Source organism: Conger conger, chromosome 4, assembly GCF_963514075.1.
Source record: "Conger conger chromosome 4, fConCon1.1, whole genome shotgun sequence".
NCBI classification, from domain to species: domain Eukaryota; kingdom Metazoa; phylum Chordata; class Actinopteri; order Anguilliformes; family Congridae; genus Conger; species Conger conger.
In genome coordinates, this window is record NC_083763.1 from 26222914 (window position 1) to 26250066 (window position 27153).

The following is a 27153-nucleotide window of genomic DNA, read 5'->3' on the forward strand; positions in this document are numbered from 1 at the left end:
GGTCTCCCCGTGGTCACTTGACTGCATCTAGATGACCCATAGCATGTTATAGCATTGTAGTAATACCTCATCATTTATGACAATAAATATGTGATATTTTATGAACTGTGAGCTCCGCGTTAAACTGCCTTAGTTACACGCAGAAACAAAACGGAAGTAATGTTGCAAGCATGTTGAATCGAATTCCATGTTAGCCATATAGCTATCCATTCATTATCTCAGCAGTTGAAGGAGAAATACAGAGAGCTACAGATTTCACTTCTGGGTGAGAATTCGGCGAATTTGTGATCGTGGACACCCTCTTATATTCCCAAGGAATGATGGTAAAAGTTGCTGATGATGTAGCCGTTAGCTGCAGAGGTGACGTCACCAGGCGTTTGCGATCCAGCTACCGACACAGATCCAGAGAGCCGCCGGTACCATGGCTGCCATATTGGAGAGGAAGTGATTCCTGTCCGCTGGAGCAGAGGGGACACACAATACCGAGAAACCGACGGAGGGGTAGCTTGTGCGATAATCCACGACTGTATAGGGGTGCGGCTCCGTTTGCTTTTGCCAGGGCGGTTCCTGAACAGGATCTAGTTGGTACTGTGAGTTTCATCCCAGAACTCGGCGAAGATGGCGGACCCGGCGGAGTGCACCATTAAAGTGATGTGCCGTTTCAGGCCCTTGAACGGTTCAGAAGTGATGAGAGGGGATAAATATATCCCGAAATTTCAAGCGGAGGACAACGTTATTATCGGAGTAAGTTGGCAAATGCTCCCTGTCTAGCTAGCAAAGGTATTAATCGCGGTTTACAGCGAGGGTTAACAGCCAAGTAGGCAAGGGCAGTGTCTGCGTGCTTGTCCACCCCCATTGACACATCACACTTGCTTAACTTGGCTGTCGAGAAATATAGCCTAACGTCGTTTCCTACGAATAATAAATCAAATTTAACGTTACAGCGCATATATGTTGATCAATTAGACATACCAACGTGTCGTGTTTCTGTAATTCATAACTTAGCGTTAGGACATAGTTAGATTAGCTAGCTAAGTACAAAGCGTTTTTGTTAGCATAGCAGGCCAGTAGCCTGTGGATTGCTAACTAATAGCAATGATGGAAAATGACGAAAGTAGCCAGCCAGCTAGTTGGCTAGTAGCTATAGTTGGTTACTAACGCATTTCTGCAGACTTGCCAAACTAAAAAACGTTAGTTATATTTTGTGTTAGCTGCTAGCTACATAACCCAGTGAACGTTAACCTTGTCTGCTAAATTATTGCGAGCTAACGTTGGCTAGGACTGAGTCCGACTACGAGACCGCTGTAGCCGCCTACTGTTGCTGTCTGGTTGGCATGCTAGCGAGCTAACGCAAATCTGCATATGTTTGCGAGCTAGTTAGCTAAGTTAGCTATCTAGAAAGACTAGCTGCTCTGGTTGGTGGTTCAAATATTTTATTTGGGGGTCTAAATACTAGCCAGCTATTTGTGGACCGTAAAGACATGACATTTACAAACGTTTTCTAGAGCTACCTAGAATGATAACTTAGCCACCTCACACTGGACTTTATATAGGTTAGCTCGAATCCAGATCATGTTTGCGGCCTAACTTGTCTACGTTTAAAAACAAAGGCTCACAGGCCATAAGCGCATATCCTCCATCACCACGGCTTGCTCTAATAACTTTGGCCTTATACCATTGTGTAAACTAGCTTGCTTATGCGCTAACTAGACAACTAGCTCTCTAGATAGCCAGAGTTAGTATACCTTAGTTAGCTAGCTAACGTTAGAAAGGAGGGCGTGTAACAGGTGGTTTTATTTTAAGTACAGTTGCCGATGCTTGTCTTTTTGAAATGATAAAGCAACTTTATTTTTTGCCAATTTGTCATGAGTGGTATTTTTAAGTAACATCTAACGTTACGTTGGATGCACTGGAATAACTTTCATAGGTAACGAATTTTGCCAACGTTAGCTCGTTGCTACTAGTTTCCTAACGTTAATTCGTAAAGTGATATCATTCAGAACGACGTCAGTTAGCTATCTAGCCTGCTGGTCCGTAGTAGGCACAGCAAAGGTCACACTCACGGCATTACTTCTTGTAATAATACACTCTCGTGTGTTTACTTCGTAAAAGTCGGCTAGCTTGCCACAATCGGTTCAGTTATGTGTCACGCCTGAGTAGCAACGTCAACATTTATTTGGCGCTAGCCATGGACGTAAAGTAGCGATAGCTGACTTCACTTGCCCATTGAGTTTGTGTCGCAGTCGCCAGCAGGGATGACAGCTGTCATAAAAGGCTTAAGGTTGTGCTGAATTAACGTGAACGGCTTGATGGAAACAAAGACTGCAAACTCAGTCAATAATAGTGCCTTGTTTTTGTGTTTTGTATTATCAGAAGATTCCTATCTGTATCCTGTCTCAACTGGCTGCTATTCTTTGAAAAAACGTAAAAATACAAACGACTGGTGTCTTTGGAATATTTGAATATTCTGTAATGGCTGAGAGCTTAGCTGTCAGATATGATCTGGCGTGATGAGCTGCTTCTGTTACACTGAATAAACCCCGTGCGTGATTACAATTCCCATTGTTCAGTCAGTGGTACAGAGCAATGTCGAGGAAGTGTTCTAGGCCCCCGTAGCTAGCTGCCATTGGGAGTGTTTATTAGAAAATATTTTTGCTGATTAACTTTCCCATGTTTCTAAAAGACAAAAAAAGGCCAGGAGAATGGAAATATGAAACCATGTTGCTTTTTCCATTGCAGGATATGACAGTTCTGAATTAAATCGCGTGTGCACATCTGCAAATACTGCCGCAGCATGGTTTAGTCCCTTGCAATGCATTATTTACATGATAACTCAGGACAGGCAGTGGTACATTGTCATTTTACAGCTAATGGGCATTGTTTGGTATTCAATATCATTGACACAATACACTTAAGTGTTTCTATTTATTTTTATATATATATATTAAAAAAATAACAATAATTATTTACAAGAAAATAGTTCTTGGCCACTTGCACATCTCCAAGACCGCAACAGTTTCTGGATCAGGGAGAAGCAGAGGCAGTTGCTCCATGTCCCTGATTGCTTGCAAATCCTGGGCAACACTATTGCTAGCTGATTGAAACACTTTGGCTAAAGTTTTTCATTTTGACTTCAATGACTGCTTAACCACGGGGAGAGATAATTTAAATATAACTGTAAACAAGCACTAGAAGTCAGCCATGGTATGTCTAGATTTGAACTCCTAGCTAGTTTCCGTCTACCGTCCCAGGGTACGTTGATATATTTAAAATATATACACAAATGCATTATTATAAAATCATGAGATCACATTCACACCCTCATTCCCAAGCCTGAACAACGTAACCTACCCCCACCCTAGTCTCCCGTGACCCTTATCACTGCTCTTAATTAGATTGAGCAATTTGTCCTACCCACTCTATAAAATGATAGTTTTATGATTGCTGAGTGACACTGGGTAGCTGTGACAGAACTAGGCGCCATGATGGAGCTCAGAGTGTTAAAGTAGTGATGTCACTTTATGAAAGCTATCATTTCCAATAGAACTAAGAACAGTCTGTGCTTATGTGATCAATATTTAATTTCTATGAATTAATCACTTGGAATAATTCATTTGAATTTGAGAAGCAGTCATTTACACGGGGAGCTGCCTTCCTCTTCAAGGATTGACAGGTAATCAGGATGTATTGGGTTTTAATGTGAAGCTTCATTAAAAATAGTATGAGCATCAGCCGAGGAGTTTTGAAGGAATTGTATCCAAAAAAAGTGTACCCCAGACAATAAGAAAAATGAATGTGGACGGTGTTAAACACTTTTTTTTTTTTTTTCACACACTAGGTTTATCTTTGTTTCCTCTTCTAAGTCTTTGTAACCATTCCCTTCGCTCACCTCTGGCATTAATGCTGTGGAGACATAGGCTTAAATTGCAAATGTATTCACTGAAGTCCATCCTTTTGCACTGCCTCCCCAGAGAATGCCAGTAATGGTCCAGACGGGCACACAATGAAAATGTAGTCTTGGCACTGTAATTATGGATCGATAAATCATTTGGCCTTTCACTGCTGTTTTGACAAAATCTCTTGGTCAGTAAAAACAAATGTTTGTGGAAAAAATCCACAATCCTTTTTAATTAAATTTACAAGGGTATTACATGATTACAGAGGCAAAGCTTGGGAACTAAGTGCAACCAATGGTGGGTTTGATGTCACACTGTCAACTAATGCTCCAAAGCCTGACTCAACAAATTTCCATGTACGGGGTTGTGTGGCGGTCCGACAGACTTCTACAGTACTCCCATTTTATTAGTATTTGCTCCTAAGAATTGCAAGTGCTAACTGAAAAATAATTTAGGGGTACTAATGCATTGGCTTGTTCCTAAATTTCAGTCGTGCTCCTTGGTAAAATGTTTGAGCAGAGCCCTGTAGACTGTGTAGGGTTGGAAGACGGGTCTGTGTTGACTGGGACAGTTACTGGAGCTTTGAGGTGCGGAGAGGAAAACCGATGACCCGCAAAACACTCGTCTTCTTTTCATTACCCTCGCCTGTCTTCCTCCAGAGTGCATCTGCAGTGTATCCTCTCTCGGCCTGGCTCAACTATGGCCAGAAGTAGATTCTTGCAAACATTCCTTCACAATTACAGAAAAATATGTACAGGGCCAGAGGACTGGTAAGTGCTTGCTTTGTCGGCATCTCGGCACGTGTGTGTAATTGGCACTCGCAAATTGTGAGCGAGTAATTTTGCGGAATCTGAAATGTTGAACTCGTTCCTGGAAATGTAGGCTGAAGGAATGTAAAGTCCTGCGGTTTGGGCTCCAGTGTCTGTTGAGCTCCAGTGTCTAAGTAAGTAGTATAGGCTGAATTCGTATTTGCATCTCTTAAAATGTGTCTGTGCAATGAAAATGTGACACAGCCCCATTTTGTTGTCGCCGGTCCAGTCTGATACTAAGAGGGGTGGGGGTTTAAGGCTAATATGGGCTAACTTGTGCAGGGCAGTAACCAGTGCACTATCTCTTTGTTCAGGCATGTCTTTTTATAGAATCGCATTAGCTCATTTCCTATGTCCAGAGCTCAGGGAAAGTGGTGTGCAGCTAGCGGTAGCCTGGGTTAGAGTCTCTTTGTTGTAGTGAATGTACATTCACATTGTGGTTTCTGGGCGTCTTCCATTGTTCAGTAGCTGGTGCTGCTGATTTTAATAACAGTGTTTCTTTTTAACCCCTGGGCCTCCATGTAGATGGCTGCTTCTCTCAGTAATCCCTCCACATATCTCCTGGCAACATATTGCCCACCCCTGCCCTCTCCACCAACCAGAGACTGACCTTCAGTTTCAGTATTGGATTGTGGCTTTGTGTGTGTGTGTTTGTGTGGGTTTGGTAATCTGGTGATTCAGGCCTGATTGCAGGCGATCCTGGCTATGGATTGCAGGCGATTCAGGCTGTGGTTTGCAGGCGATTCAGGCTGTGGATTGCAGGCGATTCATGTCAGCAGTTGGGAGGGAGCCTGCCTCTGACTCAGACACTGGACAGAGAGATGGGAGCCATTTTCTAGCTCCCGTATTTCTTCCCAGTGAGCCACGTGTTCCAAGCTACAGGCCATGCGGGTGGACACGATATTCTCCCCTTGGCTCCATTGGAGGAAGGAAAATCAAGGGTTGAAGTGTGGATTTCCCCTCCACTTGCTTAATTTGGATTGGAGTGCCCTTGGAATGCCCTTACATCTGGGTTACTTTGGGGATTCCCCTCTTTAATCAAGGGGCAAGTGAGCTTTTAAAGGCTAACAATTTTTCAGATCGGCATGGGGCCATGGAGTGCTCTTCCCTCATATGCAGAGGTTCTGTGTATAACTCAGAGGTTGTGGCGTGTTGGACGCGACTTTTTCACCTCAGTTGATCCCAGACATTTTCATGTCAGGGTACAAATTTACATAAAATTTAACATCATAATGGTGAGAGAGACTGTTTAAAAAAAGCAGTATTACAAAATGACTAAAATTAAAAGCAAATCACTGTTTTTAAAGCCTTTTATTTGTCTTGATTTTATAGCTCATGGCTGGAAAAAAAGGTGACCGCTTCAGAAGGATCCAGTGTCTTGGAGAAACCTCAGGGTCTCTGTTGTTCTGTGCGGTCAGAAGATTTTCTCAGGCACACCACAGCCTACATGAAAAGTTTTCTGCCATAGCTGGAGTGTATTAATTCTGTTACCATTCCAGCGGCATCGTATATCTTTGCATGTATTCAACGGAAAATTTCTGTTTCTCAGTTCATATAGTCTAACTCTTCTGTTGACTGCTTCGGCTTTTCTTATAAAACTGCCCGGCAGTGTAACTCAGAGAATGTAGTTTTAAAGGTGGTCACAACAAATGCACAAAACAGTCATGAAAAGAGCTTTTTTTAACCACCACATATTTTCTGTATGTATTCATATATGCTGATGATTTTACCCCCCACCCCCCCTTTCTCCCCTTTTTGGAGCGAGTGATATAACCCAAGTATTTCACATCCCTGTGGAGGAATGTTAGCCCACTCTTCTTTGTCAAACTCCTTTAATTCAAAATGAGGTTTTTGAGCATGAACTGCTCATTTCAGGTCCTGCAGTATTGGGTTTCATGTCATGACTAAACATTCTTTTGATTGAATTATTTTTGACCTCCTGGATAAGTTGTTGCTGCGCCATTGGAGAAATTTTCACAGGCCGGCCACATGAGTGAGGTTTAGATTCAACAGGGCTGGCTGTGTCAAGCAAATGCATTTGGTTAATCGGTAGATTGGGTAACTGAGGGCAGATACTTTTTTTTCCAAATGGGTGATATGGGTGTTTGATAACGTTTTCCATTAAATAAATGAAATAATTTGAAAGAAATGTTTACTCAGTTTCCCTTCTGAATCTGAAACAATTCCGTGCTATAATACAGACATACAGTAATAAAGGAAATCACGAAGGCAGCAAATGCGTTTTCCCGGCACTGTATAGCGAATGATGGGGCCCATCCCTGCACTAGTGCCTGAGCAGGATGAGCCAGACAGCCGCTCCATTTCTGCTCATATTTATTAGAATGAAATTACATTTCAGCCCTGGAGTTATATTCACTCAATTGAAGCCCTCATCTTTTTAAAAAGTAACAAAGAATAAACAAAAAGGGCTTTCAAAGTTTTGCACAGGGCCCTTTTCATTTTTTAAAATCGTTTATACAATGAGAAGCAGAAATATGTAGAAAGGTCTCACGATTAACATTTACATTTCAGGTTTGCTTTCCCTCACGTACAGATTCATTGTAACAGACCTTTAAACCAGGGGGGCCCGGGTTTTTGCACCCCACTGTATTTATTAGAATTAAATTGGGGCTGAGGTAATTTTCTTCTACTACCTTTGTAATGAAAGGTTGTCTGTATAACATTAGATATTGCATGTAAAAATACTTGATGACCTTCATGATGTAACAGTTTTTTTAAACAGTAGCCATGTTTTTGGTACATTGAATTAAACGTGTTTGATTAGCCTTCTCCTTAAATGCCTTCAGCTTGGAATTGTCTCTGCATTTAAAATCTTATTCTTCAAATTATCATGTGAATAGCTTGCCACACGCAGATGATAAAATGGGTGAAGTAAGGATGCAGTAACGACTCTTGGGAGATGGGAGTGATTATAATGGCCGCTCTCCTCACTGCTGCCTCTGGGCTGAATATGGAGCAGCAGCACTGCTTACCCCGATTAATCGGCGCTGCCGGAAATCGTAATGCGGAAGGGCCACACCCGGTTTCCCTTCAGACCGGCGTTGCTCTAGGGCGATACTTCGGCACAGACCGATCGTCACCTCCCTTTTTAAACTGGCAGGTTCGTTGGGTGTCTTTCACCATGGGGCGGTTGGGGCCTGCCGAGGTATCTAGATATACCCCCCCAAATGGCTCCCTTGCTGTGCATGATGTTGGTCCTGATAAACCGCAGATAGTGTGTCATGGGCCCCTCCAGAGAGCAGATGGAAGTGTTTTGGGACTCTGTTGCCATGCTGTAGAGAATAAGATGGCTCTGTCTTTCAGATCATGTAGACGTGCGTTTCCTTCTCTTTTTCTCACATTTGTGGAGAGCTGCTCGCCCACTTCCGACATTTTGACGATGTTTTTAATATCACGCTCCAGGTGATGTCAGTGCCAAGCTTCACCTGCCGAGGGACTGCTAAGCGGAACAAGTTCTTAACGTTTGGGTGTCAGTTGACTGCTGTGTTATAAACTGCAGAAATGAACTGCAAGACGGGGTAACAAAGATGAATGTGCTTTCCTGTCAAGCTCCAGCTTTGGCTAAGCCAGCAGCTGGGTCTTCGTCACGCCATAGACATTTCTGGAATGTTGTGGCTGAATCCACACAATCGCTGACAAAAGGCTGATGCCAATTATGTGCTCTTTGTCTTAATTTCTGTGATTATATTTTGCCAGCTAATGCTTTTTTTTTTGCTATGCAGGCTTACCTGGTTTCTGTAGCTCTGCAAGATCGTGGTCATAACCACATGAAAAGCCAGCAATTAAAGCTCATGAATGGGGGGGGAATGTCTGTGTTTAACTCATTTGAAGAGTGGCATTTGAAGAGTCAAACTTATAACCGATTGATAATTAGTTAATATTGTGATGAAATTAATTTGGAAAATGACTGACAATGACATGTCCAGACCTGGCTGTTCATTTGCTATTTAAAATAACATTTAAAAAAAGTTTAACTTCTATCACATGATGCAGGTATTTAAAGCTTTGAAGGGATTTGAGGGAATTACTGTGCTTTTATTGCCTGTAACCATCTCAAAGCTGGGGGCAGGCCTCTGTAGGTGAATAATTAAACCTGAATGAATAGGATTAGAAGCCTTTTCCTCCAATAACACCGTATAAACACGACTGATTGGCAGCTTAATGGAGGAGCACTGAGACTCATGCTCTAGCCATTGAGGAAATCTCCATATTTTTGTATGCAGATTTATTACCAGTTAACACATTCTTTGGTACCCCTTGGTGGTTGTGATTGGCAGCCTGGAGAAAAACAAAGCAGGTCCCGTCCTGCTTTAATTTACTTGTGCAGACCCGAGGGAAATGTCAGGCAAATCCTTTTATAGTGTAGTCTGTGTCTGCACGGTTTCTCAGAAGTGTCGCTGAGAGGATATTATGTCATGGATGTGATCGCAGGTCCCACGTGGGTCATAATGACTGGGGCTTCTGTAAGTGTGTTTTGTTCTTACGGTCCATTGGGTGACACTGTTGCGGACCTGTTGTTTGGGTAATGCAGACTGTCCTGGGTTGCTTTGACGGAACTGTTCCCCCCTGGCGGCTGTGGCTGGGAAGTTGTCTGTCCTGTCCCTGGGCCTTGGCAGCGTTGCTGTTGCTGTGGATCTGTGTCTTGTGACTGCCTGGTCAGCTGATGACTGAGCTGGAGGCTCTCCCTGGCTGCGCAGGTTATAGCCTTGTTGGCACAGTCATTGGGACAAACGGGTGCTGAACTGCACAGAACCCAGCTCAGTTCAGTAGGCAGTAGCGCAGGGTTTTTGAGTCGGTGTGCCTGACCTGCACTGAGCCTGGTCTCTTCAGCAGGTTATAACAAGTGTGGAATGCAGTGGTGTCCTGCACCTGGGGCAGTTCAGGAGTGACTCCCAATGAGTTCCTGAAACTCTGATCTTACTGACATCTCACTCCACTTTGGGTTGCCCCATTTCTCACATCCTACCAGTTCATTCACAGAGCAGGTTCTTTACTTTGTCTTCTGATAATTACCTAAATGATAAATATGCAATTAAAATGTGTTGTGTTCTTCTCATCGTAAGAGTCATTTACCTAACGGCTGAGGGTTCTGCCCACGAACAGGGCCACAACAGTGCTCTCATTTCACCATGACATTCACTCATTAGACAGACAATTGTGTCCAATGCGACCGCTTTCTTCACAAAGCTGTTTTTCTTATGTGTGTGTCTGGTGTTTGTAGAAACGGTTACTGGTTTTGCGGCCCTGAACTTCCCCTGAGATATTGAATGGAGTGGCTGTGTGCTTATTGGGAAGCAGTGCTTTCCCTGCAGATTCATCCCGTCTTCTTCAAAGGGACCAGTGTGCTGACTTCCCCATGCTGCTGCTTTGTCTATCAGCATTCAATAGTCAGCACTGAATAGTCAGGTGCAAAGAGAGTCGTGCTCCTACTCCTCCCAGTGGAGACCTGGCACAGCTCCCGAAGCTAGCCGTTTGTTTGCGGCATTGGCAGTTGATTCACGGTTGCGGCTATTGTCGCGGTCGTAACAGGAACGCAGAGCTGGAGTGGGCCCATGGGTTGGGCGGCGAGTATTGGTATGCCCAGAAGCAGAAGCGACTGTGCCCCGCGTTCCTCTGACAGACGTAATGAGCCCCGCCTGAGTGCTGACCGCGATGCCCTTTGTGTCTCTGGCGGAATGGCGGCAGTTGGCGACCGGGAGACAGCTGAGCCGCGTGAGATTTGGGAGCGGGAATGGCGGGGTGGTTATTTTTCCTGCCGCTCTGTCAGGGAAGGCTTGGTGTTTTTGGTGGGGGGGGTGTCTCGCAGTCTAGACCGCTGTCGTCACCAGTTGCGAAGCCCTTCACCCCAGCCGGTCGACAGCAGTCAGATGCGGTCTCTGCTCCCTGGCAGATTCCTCTTCACCGTGTCAATTGTGGCCGTTCCGCTGTGAGAATATGGCCACCCCACGTGGCTTTCTCTTAGTCCTCCGCTGAATTTTTCAACATGGGCCCAACATGGGTCCGCGGACCACGGACAAGGGGGGTGTGGCTTGAGTTGGCCAATCTGAAAGTCGGGTACTGAAGGGTCATTTCTTTCTCCCTGCCTTGACAAAGTAGTTCACATAACTCGGGTCTCTCCCCTGATTGCGAGTAGGTAGAGAGGCAACAATATACAGGTGTCTTGGGCTATTTTCGTTACACAGTTGTGTAAGTGAGGGAACAGAGTGCCGCACCGCCACTTTTTATTCCTTGGGGTGAGCCCTGTTTCTCATTTCTCTCTCAGCATTCTCTTGAGCAAGAAATTACTTCCATTTAGCCCAGGATTCTGTATTTTTTTTATGCAGAAAAAGAGCCAAAGTTCCAGAATAATAACTTATTTCATCCCACTAATCCTGCCATTTCATCCCGTTTCTGTTACAATTGTGACAATAAAAAAATTCATTGCGTGTTGGCATATTATGTCAAACATTCCATGGGCTAGCGTGACCACTGCAGTGTGAGGCATTCGATTCCAGTCACTGTTCTGTACTGGAATTGTAATGCAACTTGCATTAAAGTCTGGCCTGGCACACTCCAACCTGTGCTGGTGCCTGAAGTCCGCCAATAGTCCAATGGATCTTCAAATGTGCACTGACCCTGAACCGAACGTCTGTAAATCGGTAAGGTCAGATTCAGATTGTTTATTTATCCTCATCGTCATCGACGTATGAACATGCACGATAAGCTCATCGCAAAAGACTGCTTGAACTGCAATGTATAGTATTAATTTAAATGGATGTTTTGCATTGGCTATTCATTGTCAGGGGCCTATGTGTCCCTAAAGCAGAAAAACATTAGAACTGTGCACACTTCAATATTTGTTTATTCATCACAAGCCGCATCGTTCAACAACATTATTGCATGTCGCATATTTTCACAGCCCTAGTCAGATCATGGAATGGGGGAGCAGTTGAATGCCTGTGTGGGTGGCTGAGTGGGGTGGTGCCAGGGTGGGGGGCACATGGTGTGGACAGCTGCCCCCCCAAATGTCATCCTGTGGTCCTAAACAGCTGCTCCAGCCGGCCTCTGAGCTGAAGCACAGTGTTCATCTCTGCAGGCTCAGCCCAGAAGGACAGAAACTAGTGTGAACAAAGTAACTTGGGTGAAAACCGAGGTTTTTAAACGGTGTTCATGTTTCATTTGGCCTGGATAGCGAAGCTCATAGCTCTCCACTAAGGCAAGCAGAGACTCGCAGCACTGAGCAATCCTTTAGACCCATTAATAATGGAGGACCGTCTAATTGCATGACGAATCGGAGATAAAATCCTTTGAGCTTTAATGGAAAGGCCTTTCTGATTTCTCAACCAGCGGGTCACCGGTCGTCTTTCTCACATCTTTGTCCGTGAACTTCCTCACGTCTAACTGTCCGTCGTCTGTCCCGTTGGCTACTTCAGACCCCTGCCCCTTTGCTCAGGCCTCTGCTCTGCACTGTGTTTCCTCACCCGCTCCTCAGTCTGGGAAGAGCGTGCTCCTGATTTGGGTAAGGGGCAGACAGTGAATCGGCGTACACGGCGTGTAATCACAGCTTCCCAGCATGCGGCGCAGCTGGCAGGCCCCTCTGTGGCGAGGAGGCTGTTATGGTTTATCAGGTCCCCTGAGCCGGTGGGTGGCAGGTCATTATAGTAATGCCATATTTCTGGAAATCTAATTGGTCTGTAATTCATGCTTCTCTCCAGGCGTAGTCAAACCTAATTATGAACCTTTTTTAATTTTTTTTTTTTTTTGCCCTGCTTCCTTTGTGTAATCAGTGTTTTGTGTCTGCAGGCAGATGTACAATGGGGTAGTTTTAGTATTTTTTATTATTTTGGTTTGGTGTAATATCCACTCCACCCACACCAACTCTTGCTCCATGCTTCCAGTATGACTGAAGAGCATTTATTGCGAGAGGTTGAAGTTCCCTGGGAACTGAGCAGCGTTATAAACTCTGTTAATGTGCATCTATATGGCTAACAGTTTTGCACAGGAAAGGTGTGCCACAAGGCTATGACCATGAAGCACTCTGTTCTTATTCACTGTGTTGCACACTGATACTGTTACTGCTGATGCATTGGTGGTGCTTGCCTCTAAAATGTGGTGTGTTTCTCTCCTCTTCTCCCCCTCCCCCTCTTTCCCTCTCCTTGTCTGGTGCAGGGCAAACCGTACATGTTTGATCGAGTGTTCCAGTCCAGCACCACGCAGGAGCAAGTGTACAACGCCTGTGCCCAGAAGATTGTCAAAGGTAGGGACGTGTCAGGGGCTGGCTTTACCCCAGGGGCGCGTGTGTGTCTCCTCACCGCACAGCGGGTGGGAGGCGGGATCAGGACTCTGATTAGTCTCTGTGCGCGGCCATCTACTGAAGAGTCTGCAGTTACAAACTACTTGTGAAAGAGGTTAAGGAGCGGGTGGTCCAAAACTGCATTACATGTCATTTGGCTGACGCTTTTATAGACTAAGCGGGAGACAATCCTCCCCTGGAGCAATGCAGGGTTAAGGGCCTTGCTCAACGGCTGTGTGGATTTTATTGTGGCTACACTGGGGATCGAACCGCCAAACCTTGCGGGTCCCAGTCATGTAGCTTAACCGCTACGCTACGCTTGTCTCTTGCACTGGTGAGGGCTGGAAGGGTGTGGGAGCCTGATGCATCTTCAGGTGGAACAAAAGCGTGGGAAACCTGAGGAACCCTGGCCCAAACCCACACTCTCCCCGGTGTCTGACTATGCCCTTCTGCTGTGAACTCCCGGCCATAGCTGGCAAACGAGAATAGCTGTGGTTCCAACCGCAACTGTACTGACGCAGTCTTCAGTGTAAACGCCTTCACTGGATAAGATCATGAAATATTGAGAAAGTATTCATATATGTAAATAAGGCTAACCATGACATTTATTTATTGCCTTTCCATGAGGATCTGTGGCTCACTGGGACACTTACTACATCGCACATATTCCAAGAATGCCAACGGTATTGAGGCGGAAAGAAATTTGCACGCAAATCTTAGGAGCTTACAGTCATCACAATGTCCAAAAACACCCAAAAAGAAGGCAAATCATACATTAAGCTCATTGTCGCTCTCTATTAATCTTAGCTGTGGTGTGGTAAACCGTTTAAAGCAGTACTCAATTTGGAACCAATGACTTGGCATTGCTAAGTTTAGGTTAAACTACGGATTTTTAATACATTTTTGCTGCTGTAAATCCAGCACAACAGATGTTTGCTGGCTAATAATAACACTGGTTCCCTTTGGACCCCTGTAGTTAAATGTATAATCTTTGTTAACATCTAGTGATGCCGCAAAGCTGGCAGATACAGTGCAATACTAAAATATATTCAAGAAAGTAGCAGAAGAGATATTCTCACTGGGACATTCTGAGCTGTAAAAATGGCTTAGTCTCACTGACTTGAAGTTGTCTCCTTCTTCCAGCAATAGATATTAACCATTAACAATGCATTTATTTACTTACATTTGTGTGCAGAAGTTAGGAGTCAATTTTTTTCCACAGTGCTGTTTGCCCTTTTATTTATTTCAGCTTCTGTTCTGTGTCTTCTCAACAGATGTGCTTGAAGGCTATAACGGAACTATATTTGCCTATGGGCAAACCTCATCCGGAAAAACACACACCATGGAGGTAATGCACTTAAATCATATTTTACTAAATTTCAAACTTCATTTGTAATCCATTTAATTATTGTCAATGGAACTTCAAATAGATGAAAGCTGCATTTGCCAACCAGTAACTATGTGAATATATGGTTTTCATCATATTTCTTGTCAAGGTTTTGTGAGTAATGGTGATGCAGTGGGTTTCGAGCTGTTGAAATATTTAAATGTTTTGTCTGTTTTATTTAGGGTAACCTCCATGACCCAGACGGAATGGGAATCATCCCAAGAATAGTCCAAGACATTTTCAACTACATTTACTCCATGGATGAGAACCTGGAGTTTCATATCAAGGTGCGTACTTGATATTTCACATTCATTTTTGAAAATGCTTTTAGCCATTCAGTGACAATTTAAAATCTGAACTGAATATTAACTCACATGGAATTGCCCTCTAATAATTACTCTGAATAATTGGGAGAGATATGTGGCTCTACCTGGGAACTTTATTGGAAGTGATTTTCTTCCTAATGAGTTGGTTTTTCTTTGCAGGTTTCATATTTTGAAATATACTTGGACAAGATTCGGGACCTTTTGGATGGTGAGTTTCAGAAGCTCCCTTCCTCGTCTCCACAGTGTTAGTAGAGATAATTGATGAAGTTGCGTAACAGCTGGGTACTTCAAAATTTAAGTGGTACAGAAATAGACAGATTTGCATTGATATGCTGCCTTTCTAAACTGCAGAAGATGAATGTTATTTCTCAAGAAAGTCATACTTTGAAAGTGGCTGGCTGCAGATCTGTTAATGTCTGTAAATATACCAAAATACAATGCTGATTCAGAATTTGAAATTAATACCTGCCTGCATTGACCCTGATTCTCCATTGCAGTGTCAAAGACTAATCTCTCGGTACACGAAGACAAAAACAGAGTCCCCTATGTCAAGGTGAGGCATCAATTTTCAACAAAATAAACAATAATAATAAGTGGTAAAAACAACACTGTAGTCATGGGCAGTATAAATGCTCTGGGTAAAATGCACTCACTTGCAGAAAGGTAGGCTTCCTTGTTAGTGTAAATTGGGCATTGCATATTCAACGGTTGCCTAAGTACACATAAATGCCTGCTGCTATTGATTTCTCGCCGGTGTAAAATGGTGCATTTTGAATTAGACAAATGGAAGTTGGCGTTTTGTGCAACCTAAGAGCTTTGTGTCGGTCTCAGGGGTGCACTGAGCGCTTCGTCTGCAGCCCCGAGGAGGTCATGGACACCATTGATGAAGGAAAATCTAACCGGCACGTGGCCGTGACCAGTAAGTAGTCGAATTCCACATTTCCTGTTCCCTGCCGTGTTCTAGGAAAACCTGAGAAGTTGTATCTGTTTACTCAGCGGATGGCATGATGTTCGTATTTGGTCATCTCCGCAGCGCATTGAGTAAAACCATAAAATGGAGGACCTTGCCCTTGTCCCGCATTTGTCCACTGTTCAGCCATCGCCATGGCTGCATTTCTGAAAAGTGTCTTGATTTCGCTGAATATAGGATGCAGGAAAATGGTGGCCTAGGAACAAAAGAGAAAAATGACTGAAGAGAAAAGGTAGTCCAAAAGCTTTGAGTGTAGCTTCGTCTATCATCCGGAAGTTCAGACTTAATGGAAGGATCGCTAACTTGCCAGGAAGGGAACGAGAGAGCATTTTACTGCGAGAAAAGTGGTTTGGGAAGCAACCCAGGGAATGATTGGAGACCCTAAAGAGATTCTGGCATTATCAGCCTGCTCATTACGACCATTCAGCAGAGATTCTGAAATGCACAAATAGGTCACTTCAGAATCTGCAATACTTAGAGGAGAGGTACAAATGTACTGGTGTCCAGTTTTTTTTGATGGTTCAAGGGTATTTGAGGTACATAAGGACCTTGTGGTTAAAACCTGTTATCTGGCTCCAAGCTCAAGCTTGGCTAAAAGTGTATAATTATCCACAGTGCATATCCATGCCAAGAACAAATCGCCAATAAATGAAGGACTGGCCATGGCATCTCCAGACCTCAATTCTGTGGAACTGAGTGTGGTTAATTGCTGAAAAAGCAAAAAAAAATCTGATGAAACTGGAGAAATTTGATTTTGAAGAATCGTGGATTCTTAATACATGGCCAGGCCCAGTATTAATAAATTATCTCATAGTCAGAGTGGTGATCTGTGATGCTGTATGCAGTCCAGGCATTACTAAGAATATATTTATGTTAATTTATGTGTGCACTCGTATTACTTCTTAACCCGTATCCATTTGTCATTGTTTCTCATAAACGGCAAATACTTTTGCTTTGGATATACAGTATATTTGGAGCAGCTTTGTTTCCTGAACATTTTTGGTTGCTGATAATATAAAATGTAATATTAAAATCTGTTGAGAGAATAGATGAGCCTCTCTGTTCCCTGTGTGCACAATAGCTAATAAGCATTTTCTCTTTTATAGATATGAATGAACACAGCTCCAGAAGTCACAGCATCTTCCTCATCAACGTCAAACAGGAGAACACTCAGACAGAGCAGAAGCTGAGCGGGAAGCTCTATCTGGTGGATCTGGCCGGCAGTGAGAAGGTACGTCTGCTCACCATTTGACCCTTTTCACTCACCAGGGGAACACTTTTACCTGAAGATACTGCATGTTTGAGAGTTTCCCTCAAGGGCTATGGTCATATCTCCCAGCAATGTAATTTCCTTGCTTAAGCAGGGGATTGACAGAACAATGGCAGCAATAATCTGTTGTATAAGTCTCAGACCATATTCAACACCCTGTGGTAAATCCATAAGTATGTTGTGCCAGTACATTTTCCTAATCTGCATTGTATTGTTGATTCATCTTCCTAGTGATGGAATCCTTTAGTAGTTACGCAAGTTGCGAGGTTATGGCTTTCTTTTACACTGTTACCTTTTTAATTGGTTCTTGGCACTATATTGAAGCATGTTTGTGAATACATTTGTGTGTGTGTGTGTGCGCGTGTGCGTGTGCGTGTGCGCGTGCGCGTGTGTGTATGTATGCGCACAGGTCAGCAAAACTGGAGCAGAGGGAGCTGTGCTTGATGAAGCCAAAAACATCAACAAGTCTCTGTCATCTCTCGGTAACGTCATCTCGGCGCTGGCTGAGGGTTCAGTAAGTACAGGCCGGCTCTTTATGTTCGTAATCGTGAATATCACAGTTTATAGCCTGCACTGATTTCAGCCTGTTGCAGTTTAGTTAGACCATTGTACTGGAGGGTCATAGGTTAAAGTCCTGGGTGAAATGCCTCAGAACATTTTCTTTCTCTGTACTTGGCACTGAATCCATTCCCTTTCCTGTAGAATCTGAACACAAATGTGAAAGCACAAACATAAGTCTACTGAAGTTAAAACTGATGACTGTGCTCCACACAGTCAAGCATTGACTTGTTTCATTGGGTGGATAAAGCAGCCTGGCTTTGACTTCAATAGAGTACCGAGGTGTTGTCGTCATCGGTCACCCTTATGATAATAGAAATGACTTTCCTATTCAGGTTTGCTATAAACATTCCTAGCTAAAGCGTTTTGAGGCAGGAACCGAACCATCCAGCGACCTGATGAATCATGATATTATAAAACATTTTTTAAAGCAAATATTTAGGAGAAAAAAAAAAAAACTGCAAAGGCACAAGGCCGTATACTTAACGGTACTTAGTAGGAATGAACTGCACATTCCATAAAGCAGATTTCATTAGAAGTCACTCATGAAATTAAATGAAATGAGCATGTGAATAAAAATATAAATGCTTGTTTTTACCCCATACAGAACTACGTTCCATACAGAGACAGCAAAATGACCAGAATCCTTCAGGACTCTCTGGGGGGTAACTGCAGGACCACCATAGTTATCTGCTGCTCCCCCTCCTCCTACAATGAAGCTGAGACCAAGTCCACCCTCATGTTTGGGCAAAGGTGAGACCAATAGAATAGCTCCTATAGCCATGATACTACTCTTAATTGGTGGGGGAACCCTGTAGTAGAGGCTGATGATAATGATCACATTGCATACAATACATAATCTCAGTTGGATTCGGTTTCTTGCTATACTTTCTTATAATATAAACCACTATGAAAGAGGAAAAACTGGCAGAAATGATGAAGTGCACACTAATGTGAATTCCACAAATTCAGAGCGAAGACCATTAAGAACACGGTGTGTGTGAATGTGGAGCTGACCGCGGAGCAGTGGAAGAAGAAATATGAAAGGGAGAAGGAGAGGAACAAGACCCTGCGCAACAACATCACGTGGCTGGAGAACGAACTCAACCGATGGAGGAACGGTGAGCAGTTTACCCTCGTCAGAGACCAAACAAAACCATAGCGTGCTAACACCAAAAACTGGACAGTGTCTGAACTCTTTTATTGTTAGAGATGGGTGAGAATTTCTACTAAACGCCTGTAAAGTCATGTGGCAGATGGAATAACGTTGGTCCTTGAACGGTGAGTCGGCTACTAAGCGTATGGAGGCCTAAATCTGAATGCCCTGCCCCCTGCAGGTGAGACTGTGCCAGTGGACGAGCAGTTTGACAAGGAGAAGGCCAATGCTGAGGTTCTGGCCCTGGACAACGTGGTCAACAACGACAAGCCTGCGTCCACACCCGGAGTTCCCGGGGTCCGACTCACTGATGCGGAGAAGGAGAAGTGCGAGGCGGAGCTTGCTAAGCTCTACAAGCAGCTGGACGACAAGGTCAGGCCACTCAAACAACAGGGGCACAGTGGGGCTGCCTGGAAACCCCCTGTATTGGACTGTAATGTGCTTGTGGAGAGTTTTGCCTTATTTCAGGCCCACACGCATCAGAGTTCTCCTGGTTTTAGTATCTTAAACACCCACACATCGTTCGCAAAGAGCAACGATGTTGTTTTTTTGGAAAGTCCCTAACTCAAACCCCCGAGCCCAATTACCCCTCCACCTCTGCCTCCTGTGGTCAGCTCTGTGTTAACATGGACAGTGGTGAAAGTGTAGCTTAAGTGGAGAGAATACAAGTGAAGGAGTATGATTGAGAAGCAAAATTGCGGGTAATTGACTAACAACTAACTAATTTAGAAGATAAAAAGGGTTCTCAAAAGGTGTCAAAAGGCTTTTGGTTCGGTCTCAAAGTGGCAGATTACGCGGGCGCAAAGGTTTATATTTAGCAACTTCATTCGATAACTATGCAAAAACATGCGTCTTTTCACGTGAGAAATCATATGGCAAACAGTTTGCAAAAATAGCAGTTCCATCCTAAAATATGCATACTTACATCAAAATTCCTTTTTTTTTCTTTTTCTTCCACTTGAATCAGTAGGCTCCAACAGGATATGAAAAACACTAAACATATGCGTGTGGGCCTTTAAGAATTAGCTGGCTTTGAGTGCTTCAATGTACGTTTTGTGTATGATCATTATATGATTACATCACAAAGTTGTACCACATAGAAAAATAGGTTTAATGTTGTAATTATTATTACTGCTACTGATACACCTGAAGAATGGTCTTGTTGACTTGTGTGTCAATGACTAAGACTGTGTTTGTGTTTGTTTGTGTTTTCCCTGGCAGGACGATGAGATCAATCAGCAGAGCCAGCTGGCAGAGAAGCTGAAACAGCAGATGCTGGACCAGGAGGAGGTGAGTACCCTGCTGGGTGCTTTGTAAAACAGGGTCGCGCCAGGCTTTTACCCACAGATTAGTGCTCTGACTGGGGCGCAGGAGAGCCGGCTGTTTCCCCAGTGCCCCTGCGGGCTTGACGCAGGGCCCACTTGGCTCGTGTGGACCAGTGGCGAGACTCTACAGAAATGCCATGTGATTCCAAGTTCAAACGAAGGAATGCGTCTCTAGCCATTTGCTTACTTTGTTACTATGCAGGGATTAACTACTATGACAAAAACTACACTACACTACAGTACAGTAATTGTGCTTCATTGCCTTATCTTACTTCAGTCTGTTCTGGCCTAATGGAGGCTCGACAATGCATTTCTCACAGAAAAAGTAGTTTGCTGACTTTCCTTTACTTCACTGCTGTGGTGATAACTCACAAGAAGTGCCAATGTACTCTTCACTTTCATTGATCACCATATGAGGCTAGTATGATGTAGCAGAAGCCAATAGCAGAAGCCAAACTCATAAAAATATATTTTTAAGGTTACTTGTTCAATCGAACATTAAAAAGGGTAGCTTTTGATGATGGTCAGCTGTTCTGAAAATTTCTGTCACATCCTCAATAAACGGCAAAAGTAGAAGATGGAATTCGACTTCTAAAAGTTTTATTTTCTGAATTTTCATCAGTTTTGTTTGGTCGCTGTTGATAAGGCCAATCCATCTGCTCATCCAGTTATTTGGTAAATTAAAGGTACAATAGGTAATTTTGGACTCCTAATGATCAAGAGAGGAATTGCAACAACCGACAACCTCAAACTACAACACTTTTTATGCTTCCGTTATTATACAGTTTCTCATGCACTGTTTTGGAAAGCTGACACTGACAAACGCAACAGAGCCTGCCGCCTTTTCATAGTGTTCTAGTAAGAAAATGTTGAGATCTTGACTTTGGTGTGCTACACAACACTATTTAAAGTTTTCACTTTAGCTAACCAACTATATTGTGAGCAAGCAAGTTATTTGGCTACGTAGCTAGCTGGCTATATAACTAAGATATGATAGTCTACCACAAACGATGCAACTGCAACTTAGTTTTATGGTTTACGGATGATTGAACACAAAAGGACAAAAGGAACATGTAGCTGCCCAAATTGCACTCCAGACAAGCGATCACTGGAACTGTGTATACTATTGCTTATCTAGTTAGAAAACAATACCAGTTCGCTATAACAAGCAGATTAGTGGTAAGTAGTTAGCTTCCCGAATGTACAAATATCCACTTGAAGCACAATGCTTGTGCAATCACTACTATGTCCATATTGCTTATATTTTATCTCAAGTGGATATTTGTAAATTCTTCAAGCTAAGTATAGCTAATTTGCTTGTTGCTACCGATAACAAACTGGTATTTTATAACTAGTTAAGTAGTCTTTGCTTGGATAATAAGCAATAGTACACTGAGTTTCAGTGATTGCTTGTCTGGACTGTAATTTGGGCAGAGACACGAACAATGAGAATAAGCCCCCAACATGGCATTGGCTATGGCAGTTGGAACCATTTTCCAACCAATGAGCTTTAAGTGCTGTATAGCTTTACAATGTTTTGATACAGAGTGACTGCCGGACAAATGTACACTTTGAAACCCAAATTTAAGGACTATAAACACAGGCAGAGGGTGAGTCAACATGTCAGTTGCTATTGCTGCAGGAGAACTGACAACTGGAATGCTTTCCCCAGTTTCCCAGCTTAGTCTTCCTCTGCTTGTTGCCAGTTAGACAGGAATACGGCACAAATATTTTACTCGCTACTACCAGTACTGTACGTTTTATTAATTTTGGCATTCATTTTGAAGTATCGGTTCTTGTGACATCCCTACTATCAGGTGCTGATTGGTCAAACCAAAGTGTCAAGCCTAAGTTTTTGGGGTGTTTCAGCGATGAATTTCAGTCCACACCACAAATACCTGCAGACACTTTGGCCTTCCAGAACTGGAGTTTGACACCCCTGGTTTGACCTGTCCAGTGCTCTGGAGTGCTGATCATTTGGAAAACTCTTTAAGCTGGTCTTTGTTTGATCTGACTCACTCACACATGCCACCTCTCCCCAGCTTCTGGCTTCATCCCGGCGTGACCACGACAACCTGCAGGCGGAGCTGAACCGGCTGCAGGCGGAGAACGAGGCCTCTAAGGACGAGGTGAAGGAGGTGCTCCAGGCCCTGGAGGAGCTGGCTGTCAACTACGACCAGAAGAGCCAGGAGGTGGAGGACAGGACCAGGGAGTTTGAGCTCCTCAGCGATGAGCTCAACCAAAAATCGGTAAGGGTTACATTAGGTATGCTGACCCCCCTCACCGCCACCTGACGACTTCTCACAACCTTAAAGGAATACACCGACATTTGTATTTATTTATCTTTTTTACAGTTTTTCTGACTTACCCAGACTAAGTTTGATTTCATTTTCATTTTTGTGCATTCACTGGCTCGGTTTCCATGTTAGCATAATGTGTTAGCTTAGCATAAAGACTTGCAGCCTATAGGAGTCGGTCGCCTTCCTCCTTCAAAGTGAGGAAATACACCTTACAGCAACTGCGAGGCTGTCTTATTTACACAAGGTATCCTTGTGTGAGTAAGTCTGGGTATCACGTGTAATACACGTGATACCCAGACTTACTCACACAAGGTAAGTCGGAAAAAAGGTATATTTCACTAAATGTTGGTCTATTCCTTTAATACGTGGTTTGATTTTACCAATGAACATGCCTGTACTCTTATTTTTATTATAACTCCACAAAGCTCTTTTCGCGCTGTACCCCTGTATGGAATAATTCCCCCGTTCTTGTCTTGCTCTAATTATCCTGGGTTTGACAGACACCAACAGGCTTTGATGCTCGACAGTGGCTCAACAGTGACTCACCAGCTCATCTAGACAGCAGATGTGTGCTGAATAAACAAGAACATCCACTTCAGACAGAAAGTAGAATCAGCGTTGCAGCTTTTAGACCTTGATATACTGATTCGGTGATGAATGTCATGAATGTCATTGGCACTTGGGTGTCAATGCCTGCTATACTACGAGAGTGATATTTTGGGTATTGATAAAATGAAGAGATTTTTGTGATTAAGATATTTGCCTGTTGACTGCATTCCTAGAGTGTCCTGGCGTCTATCGACTCCGAGCTTCAGAAGCTGAAGGAGATGACAAACCACCAGAAGAAGAGGGTTACAGAGATGATGTCCTCTCTCCTGAAAGACCTGGCTGAAATAGGCATTGCAGTGGGCAGCAATGACATCAAGGTAAGCCCTCCGTCTGTTTATTTGTAGGGAAGACCCAGGTTTTGCAGGTGGAAACATGAAATGTTTTTTTTGGCAGTACTTACAAGACCCAATTTTCCAATGCAAACAACACTGTTGAAGGTAATTGATGCGATATTGTTACATCAAGTCTGAGAAATGGAATACGCCTTAGGCTAGCCATTTCAAATTGATTTGTGCAGACTATACTTAATTGCATTGTGGTCTCAAAACCAGCTGATCCGCTTAATATTAAAACTGTTAAAGGCGGTCATACTGGACTGTGATCTGTAGCCTGGTGGTTCATGACTGGGACCCGGAAGATTGGTGTTTCAAGCCTCGGTGTAGCCATGATAAGATCCACACAGCTGTTGGGCCCTTGAGCAAGGCCCTTAACCCCACGTTGCTCCAGGGGGGATTGTCCCCTGCGCAGTCTGTTCAATTGTAAGTCGCTTTGGCTAAAAGGATCAGCTAAATAAATTATTTATTTAATCTGTTACATTAGTTATTTAGCTAACTATTTTATTGCAATTGCTGTGGCTACCCTGGGGCTTGAACCACCAACCTTCAAGCCACTCGGCTATTGCAGTTTTATTTGACAGAAGAGTGGACGTTGGCCATGTTTTGATGAATCTGGGTCTTTTCCTCCCCCACAGCAACACGAGGGCAGCGGGCTGATCGATGAGGAGTTCACGGTGGCGCGCCTCTACATCAGCAAGATGAAGTCTGAGGTGAAGACCATGGTGAAGCGCAGCAAGCAGCTGGAGAGCACCCAGGCCGAGAGCAACAAGAAGATGGACGAGAACGAGAAGGAGCTGGCCGCCTGCCAGCTGCGCATCTCCCAGGTAACCCCCCCCCCCCCCCCCGCTGTCCGGACCCCCGACCCGGTCCCCTGACTGTCCGGCCCCCCGACCCGGTCCCCTGACTAAAGCGTAGCGGCAGAGGGGGAGGAGTCCTAATCTCTTCTCTCTTCCCCCCCCCCCCCCCCCCAAAAGCATGAGGCCAAGATCAAGTCCCTGACGGAGTACCTGCAAAACGTGGAGCAGAAGAAGAGACAGCTGGAGGAGTCTGTTGACTCTCTGAATGAAGAGCTGGTGAAGATCAGTGCTCAGGGTAGGCCTTGTCCTCACCCCTCTGCAGCCACAACTGATTTAGCGGCCCATGAAATGTGTTTTCTTTAAAACAGTTCTACATCAAATTAACCTTTTATTTCATCCACAGCTATTTTAGTGCAGTGCTACCACACATGCAAAAAGCTTGTTTTTCAGTTGGGCTGTGGGGATTGTTTTAAAATGTCCATTAAATTATACTAATACCATCCTCCACTGCTGCTCATGCTGTAGATAAGATGCTCCAGTTTCTTTCTCACTTGCTATCATTTAACTTTATCAGTGTTCATCATGCTGTAGATAAGATGCTCCAGTTTCTTTCTCACTGCGCAGATCAAGGTTGTTGCAGGCACTTTACACAGTGTGTACTTTGGAGCCTCCTAGTGGTGAGAGTGTAAATATGTATTTATTTTCCTTCACAGAGAAAGTTCACGCTATGGAGAAGGAAAATGAGATTCAGACAGCCAATGAAGTCAAGGTATCTCTTGCCACTCTTTGCGCATACCATTTTAAACCACTACGTATACCCACATTTCTCTTCTTTAATGTGTCTGAATTCAGGACTAAGCATTCGTTATTTTTGTTAAATTAAGAATCAGTCATAGAGGTGTTTTGGTATACGATGTATGAGTTTTGTCAATGTGTTTGCTGTATGTTTTATGGATGTGTGTGTACTGGACGTGAGTTCGCTGTATGTTTTATGGATGTGTGTGTACTGGATGTGCGTTTACTGTATATTTTATGGATGTGTGTGTACTGGATGTGCGTTTACTGTATATTTTATGGATGTGTGTGTACTGGATGTGTGTTGGCTGTATGTTTCTGGGTGTGTGTGTGTGTGTGTGTGTGTGTGTGTGTGTGTGTGTGTACTGGACGTGTGTTTGCTGTATGTTTCTGGGTGTGTGTGTGTGTACTGGACGTGTGCTTGCTGTATTTTTACGACGTGTCTCTTGTCTGCACAGGAGGCAGTGGAGAAGCAGATTCAGGGTCACCGTGAGGCCCATCACAAGCAGATCAGCAGCCTGCGGGATGAGCTGGATAAGAAAGAGAAACTCATCACCGAACTGCAGGAGTGAGTCTACTTCTCTAAATCTAATGTCAGACCCCTCTCACATCTTATACTGACACAGTACTGTCAGACCCCTCTAACATCGTATACTGACATAGAGGTCTGACCCCTCTCCCCCTCACAGGAGTAACATGGTGGTCAGTCACTCTTTATTGTTCAGGGCATTGAAGAAACATGATGAAAGTATTCATTTTCTCTCACATCTTAAACTGACAGGCCCCTCTCTCTTCACATATAGTACTGACACTTTTTTACATCCAGAGTGATCTGCATCGTTTGCATTCTTCACATACAACCCATTTTGTATAGCTGGATATTCAGGTTTAGCTGTTTGGGTTAAGTGCCTTGCTCAAGGGTACAATGGCATTGCCCCACCCTGGAATAAAACTTAACCTCAGAGTTGCAAGCCCAGTTTCCATTATGCTACCCTGTAAGCTAATTTGTAAACTTTATTAGTCGCTCAGCTGACATGTCAGTCATTTCCTGTTCAACAAGCTGCAGCTTCAGTATCCCTCTACATGACGTGCTAATGCGCGCTCGGCGTGGGCTGCAGTGCTAGTCCTGTTTATCCTCGTCGTTTTGGCCCGTCCTCACCGCTGCGCGTTCCCCTGCCCTCCGCAGTCTGAACCAGAAGATCATGCTGGAGCAGGAGAGGCTGCGGGTGGAGCACGAGAAGCTCAAGTCCACCGACCAGGAGAAGAGCCGCAAGCTGCACGAGCTCACGTACGTCCCGTCTCCCGGCCTCCGGTCAATTACACAGCCTCCCCACGCTACCCTTGTTCCGCTAGGACACGGTTAACTGATAAACACTGTGTGTTACTGAGTGTATGGCTGTGTGTGTGTGTGCAGGGTGATGCAGGACCGGAGGGAGCAGGCCAGACAAGACCTGAAGGGGCTGGAGGAGACAGTGGTGAGTTTGTGTGCGGAATGTTCTGGAAGTTCAGTTCAGGGCATGTTCGAGGTGTCTGGTCTTAGGTGTGAACAACTTAATTTCCTTCATTTCACCCCCCCCTCTAACCCTGTCTGTCTGTGTCTCTTTCTCAGGCGAAGGAGCTCCAGACTCTGCACAATCTTAGGAAGTTGTTTGTTCAAGATTTGGCCACAAGAGTTAAGAAGGTAACCAGACCCTCACTGTTAAAAATGGTTGGTGATGGACAACCCCTCAGTGTACCGGAGACACAAATGCATTATGCTTTTCTCAGTCATTATTACTATACTGTCATATGTCGATGCTTGCATCTTCATTCTATGGCACATATGGGTGAATGTGTCCTAAAGTGTATTTAAGACCTAGTCTGCCATCCTGCTTAACACGTGCCATAATAAAATTATGAACAACGTACCTTTGTGATCTCATTAAAGTTAATTTGATTTGGGCGGGTTTATGTTACTGTGGCACTATAAATCACTTCAGTATGTTCCGCATGATGAACAGACTGTGTCCTTGGACGGACAGATGCTATTCTCTGATTGACATACTGTCCAAGTGGATTAATTTAAAGTTTGCCTTCCCAGAGTGCCGAGATGGACTCCGATGACACTGGCGGCAGTGCTGCTCAGAAGCAGAAGATCTCCTTCCTGGAGAACAATCTGGAACAGCTCACCAAGGTTCACAAACAGGTACGAGAACGACAGACCTTTTCTGTGGCGGAACATTTAGACCAGTGTTTCCCAACTCCAGTCCTCGGGACCCACTTGCCAGAAGGTTTTTTTTGTAACCAGTAGCTCACACACCTGATTTAACTAATCAAGGGCATTTTTG

The 27153-nt window shown here is 44.0% G+C and overlaps 1 protein-coding gene across 1 annotated transcript in view; it reads left to right on the forward strand.

The window, feature by feature from the left end:
* The first annotated feature begins 359 nt into the window (after positions 1 to 359).
* The window catches only part of LOC133126133 (kinesin-1 heavy chain), a 32407-nt gene continuing 5613 nt past the window's right edge, over positions 360 to 27153 (forward strand). The window contains exons 1-23 of the mRNA XM_061237981.1: positions 360 to 744; positions 12875 to 12962; positions 14273 to 14346; positions 14568 to 14672; positions 14871 to 14919; positions 15209 to 15264; positions 15543 to 15630; positions 16788 to 16912; positions 17361 to 17465; positions 18117 to 18262; positions 18482 to 18630; positions 18847 to 19037; positions 19887 to 19955; positions 22033 to 22239; positions 23073 to 23216; positions 23870 to 24058; positions 24209 to 24326; positions 24745 to 24800; positions 25285 to 25394; positions 26013 to 26114; positions 26241 to 26301; positions 26436 to 26507; positions 26907 to 27011. Of these exons, the coding sequence (XP_061093965.1) occupies positions 619 to 744; positions 12875 to 12962; positions 14273 to 14346; positions 14568 to 14672; positions 14871 to 14919; positions 15209 to 15264; positions 15543 to 15630; positions 16788 to 16912; positions 17361 to 17465; positions 18117 to 18262; positions 18482 to 18630; positions 18847 to 19037; positions 19887 to 19955; positions 22033 to 22239; positions 23073 to 23216; positions 23870 to 24058; positions 24209 to 24326; positions 24745 to 24800; positions 25285 to 25394; positions 26013 to 26114; positions 26241 to 26301; positions 26436 to 26507; positions 26907 to 27011 (2535 nt within the window). The 5' untranslated portion in view covers positions 360 to 618. The remainder of the gene's footprint in view (positions 745 to 12874; positions 12963 to 14272; positions 14347 to 14567; positions 14673 to 14870; positions 14920 to 15208; positions 15265 to 15542; positions 15631 to 16787; positions 16913 to 17360; positions 17466 to 18116; positions 18263 to 18481; positions 18631 to 18846; positions 19038 to 19886; positions 19956 to 22032; positions 22240 to 23072; positions 23217 to 23869; positions 24059 to 24208; positions 24327 to 24744; positions 24801 to 25284; positions 25395 to 26012; positions 26115 to 26240; positions 26302 to 26435; positions 26508 to 26906; positions 27012 to 27153) is intronic.